Source organism: Octodon degus, unplaced genomic scaffold (assembly GCF_000260255.1).
Source record: "Octodon degus isolate 3935 unplaced genomic scaffold, OctDeg1.0 scaffold00016, whole genome shotgun sequence".
Lineage (NCBI taxonomy): Eukaryota > Metazoa > Chordata > Mammalia > Rodentia > Octodontidae > Octodon > Octodon degus.
Window position 1 is genome coordinate 6,863,395 of NW_004524592.1, and position 4,125 is coordinate 6,867,519.

Here is a 4,125-nt window from a genome sequence, read left to right on the forward strand (position 1 = left end):
CCGTTTTTTTTTTGCAGAACTGGGGATTGAACTCAGGCCCTTACACTTGCCAGGGAAGTGCTTATTCCACTGAGCCATCTCCCCGGCCCTAGCTTTCTACATATTTTATGTAAATCCATATACATGAGCATATACATTCATGGAGTTACCAAAAATGATATATAAAGACTGATAATAAAAACTATCTAGTCACGTAGTACTTAAAGATGCCCAGTTATGATTTGGACTAAGTAATGGTTGGCGGAGGTGCAGTTGCACCTACTGATCTCAATATCACAAACTGTATTTAGTGATAGCATCAAGGATAATCCAAACTATAGTACATCGAGAACTTGCTGTATGCTGTATTCTAGGTTTAGTGCTTTGCATGTAGATAACTTGTATAACATGAACTAGTATCTCAGTACTATAGGAAAAACTGAGACAAGAGAGGTCCTATGACTTGCTTAGGTCACTATGGCTGTGGTGGAGCCAGGCTTTGAAGGTGTTGTGTCATTCATCTGTCCTCTCTATGGTGTGAGGAGACCAATGGAGTGCTTGTTGAAGTTGCTTTACTGGCTTAAATATTTTCTTTAGATGTCTGCGTGAAATCAGTAGGAGTAGTCATGATCGCATTTCTTTCAGGAGCAATCATTTCCATAACTGTCAGAAGATACTTTCTTGCTCACCTGATTTATTCTAAGGCAGTGACGGCAAACTTTTAGAACTTTCAATGATAAAACTGCTTGCTGCAGCGTGTGCACTATAGATAGGTTCACCATTACTGCTCTAAGGTTCATATTTTCTGCTTTGTCAATAACATCTGCTGGAGATAAGTCAAGACTATATACATTCAAGTCATTGCCATGAAAAAGGTTTTGGTATGGCTCACCAGATGACATCTAGAGTCTACTTCTGCCATCAGTGGGAAAATGCAGGGTAACCCCCGGACCACTGGAACATTCAGAAGCATATGTACCAAAATCACCAGTCCTATAGATAACCCACTACTATGGACTACTGGACTATATTGGATTATTTTGCTGAATTCACACAGCTACAATATTTAAATGTCAAGGGAATACCCATCACTGATAAAACTAAACAAAAAGGGGGATACAAATGAAGGATCAATTTGTATCTGCATATACAAAATAGTTAAGATATATAGCTACTTTCTCTTAATTCAATGAGAAGAAAGATTTGTACTAATAGTATTTAGACAGGATATCATGTTTGCATCTTGTAGTATGAATAACCACTACAAAGACAATATGTGATGTATTAATTATTGAAACTGTCCTACTAATCAGTCTTGAAACTGTCTCATTACTATTTGTTTCTCAATAAAATTAATTAAAAAGAAAAAGAAAAAAATTCACAGCATTCCAAGGGGATCAGGAGTAACAGTAGAGGGCTCCACAGCTGCACATAGCCAAGACAGGACCTCCCTGATTATGACTACTTTAATGAAAAGCTGCATATACCAGTGAAAGTGCGAACAATGACTTACGTATGCAATGGTGCAAATTCTCAAGGAGTAAATGATTATACTGGAGATGGAAAAATACCATTTAACCTAAAATGATTGTTCACAGAGGTACATAAAAATTCATTTCTGTTAGAAGTCATTCCTACCTTCAACAGAGCTTCAAACTGAGTATCTTCGTGGACTGGTAGCTGGGTTGGGATATCACACTCATTCTGTCCATGAACTACTAAGGTTTTGGTACCTACCGAAAGGGAAAATCATAAAGAAATGATTTCACTATGAGAAAATTTGTATTTAAGACATCAAATATATCATAAGCTGATTTACATTCTTATTGCCACTAAACAGTGAGATGTGTACTGAACTTAAATATATATTTTAAATATTTCACATTAAATAATTATAGCTACTATTTATGGAGTTCCCAATGCTGTTATCAACCTTTTACATGAATAACTGTATTTAAATCACAGAGCAAACCTCTGACATATTATTTTCATCTTATAAATGAGAAAACAGAAATTGAATAACTTATCCAATGACAGTTCCTGTATTTAGTGGAAGAGTCAAAATTCACACAAAGCGTTGCACATAATAATACTAATAGACTAATCCTAGTCTAATAAATGAGATAGCCAAGCAAAAACAGTTGAGAAAACTGAGATGTAAACAGAGATATTACAAAAACAAAAACAGGTATCACAAAAGTTGCTCAAGCATAAATTCTCTGTATTTTATTTATTTCTCTTCACCCTGCATTTATAAACCTTTGTGAACATTATGATATACCTTGACTTTTTAATGAGCTGTTTTTGAATATATGTGTGACAATATGAGTTTCTTTGCTATAATAAAAACTGACCAATACTTTGGATAATCTACAGAGCATAGGCATACACAACTCATTTATCAATTGTCATAAATCAATTATGGCAGCAAGCATTTTAGATCCTTAACATCATTTACTCCTTGTGATGGTGAAATATGAGTGATATTCATATTTTATACATGAGAAAAGAAAACTTTGAAAATTGATTTCTTTTTCACAGCTAATCCTAGTAACATGGCTAATAAATGGCAGGCTGATTTTGACACAGTCTTCTTTATTGCCAGATCTGTGTCCTCATCTATGTATAATTTTGTCTTTCTCGTTATTTCAATTGATGTATCATCTTCTATTTTCATAGTAAGTGGCTAAGGATAAAGGCTTGGTAAAATATTCATCTCAAGAACAAACAGGCTATGTCAAGGAAAAATGAAGTGCATCCAGGGTTTATATCATACTTCATGTTCTTTTGTAGTTCTTCCTCTTCTTTCCTCTTCCAATTTTTCATAAAGCCGTCTCTCACTGAGTTTACAAAGGACTGGGGTCCATGTCATACAAACAATATCATTCTTGCAGTGCCAAAAATTCACTCAAAAACGCTTTCAGTTCGGCTGGCTCTGTGACAGACTTAAATAAATCTTTAACCTTGGCAGCCTGTCAAAGACTGATTCATGCGGGCCTCCATCCTGCTGCCCCCCTTTTCATCTGGCCACTGCTGTTGTTTAAAGGCTCTATTATATTTCTTCTAATTGTATTAAACAAAAATTCTTTGATGCTTTCAATACCAGGGGTGAGAACTCTGGAAGCTTTCTCATGAATGAAAGAGGCTCATGGGTGTTCAAAGGGCTATTTATAATTTTTTAAAGTTACTCCATCTGAGAGCCATAGGGGATTACCCGGCATGGAAGCGGTCACTAGGAGCTTCACCTCACACTGCTCCTTCTTCATCGTCTGCTTGAGGTCCTTGAAGAAGAGGCCCTCCACGTACCCCACCACCTCCCACAAGAAGGTCAGCGTGGCCGAGATGGCGTCCATGCCCCATTCGCAGGGGGTCCGCACGAAGTACATGATCAGTCCCACCTGCAAGGCAAAAGGAGCACGTTCAGAGCCGCAGGAATCCTGAGCTCACCTGCTCATTCTCCCGCCCTCTGTCTCTTCCAGGACACGGCTGCAGCCCCCGAGGTTCACATTCATCTCAGGGAGCAGTGCGGAGCCTGACACGGCTTGATTCCTGTTTCCTTCCCCTGCCCTCCCTACCCGTATCCCTCCCTTCATCTCCAGATCCCCTTTGCCCACTTTCATTGTTTTTCTTATTTTTGTTCATGTTTGTGATGCACAGCATTTACGCTCCTCGTGGGGACCTGGTATCTGCGCGTGAGGCGCCTTACATCTTTCTACTTCCCCCTTTCCTTCCCTGCTTCTCCTCACGCTTAGTTTTTCTCTTTAAATTCCATTTTCCCGCCTTTTCGGATTCGCCACTCAAATGCTTCTCTCACACTTTCAGTGGCAGTAATCAGGAAGCAGTGTAACTGAAAAGCTGACCGAACATGCCCGCATGCGTGTCAGTTACACAGTCTATCAGGATCTTAAAAGGGCCAAAATACTGCTCAGACTTACAATCATAACCAAAAAAAGCCATTCACTCTTGCTAAGAAGAAATAAACTTGTTAAAGGACAACACTTTCTTTTCCGCAAAGGAAGCATAGTATAAATGAAACAAATTAGCATTTGTGGGTTAAAATCTTTTCGAAATGGCAGGTCGCTTGGGGCATTACTTGAACTTTTCTCCCTGCCTCCTGTTTACCTATCTTCTATTTTGTATTAAAAT

General features: G+C 38.4%; 1 protein-coding gene across 1 annotated transcript in view; it reads right to left on the reverse strand.

Annotated features, from left to right (window-relative positions):
- Unc80 (unc-80 homolog, NALCN channel complex subunit) overlaps window positions 1–4,125 on the reverse strand; it is a 270,597-nt gene that overhangs the window by 65,237 nt on the left and 201,235 nt on the right. Inside the window, exons 39-40 of the mRNA XM_004626714.2 lie at window positions 3,194–3,377; window positions 1,618–1,712 (exon numbers count right to left, since the gene is read on the reverse strand). Coding sequence (XP_004626771.1) covers window positions 1,618–1,712; window positions 3,194–3,377 — 279 coding nt within the window. The remainder of the gene's footprint in view (window positions 1–1,617; window positions 1,713–3,193; window positions 3,378–4,125) is intronic.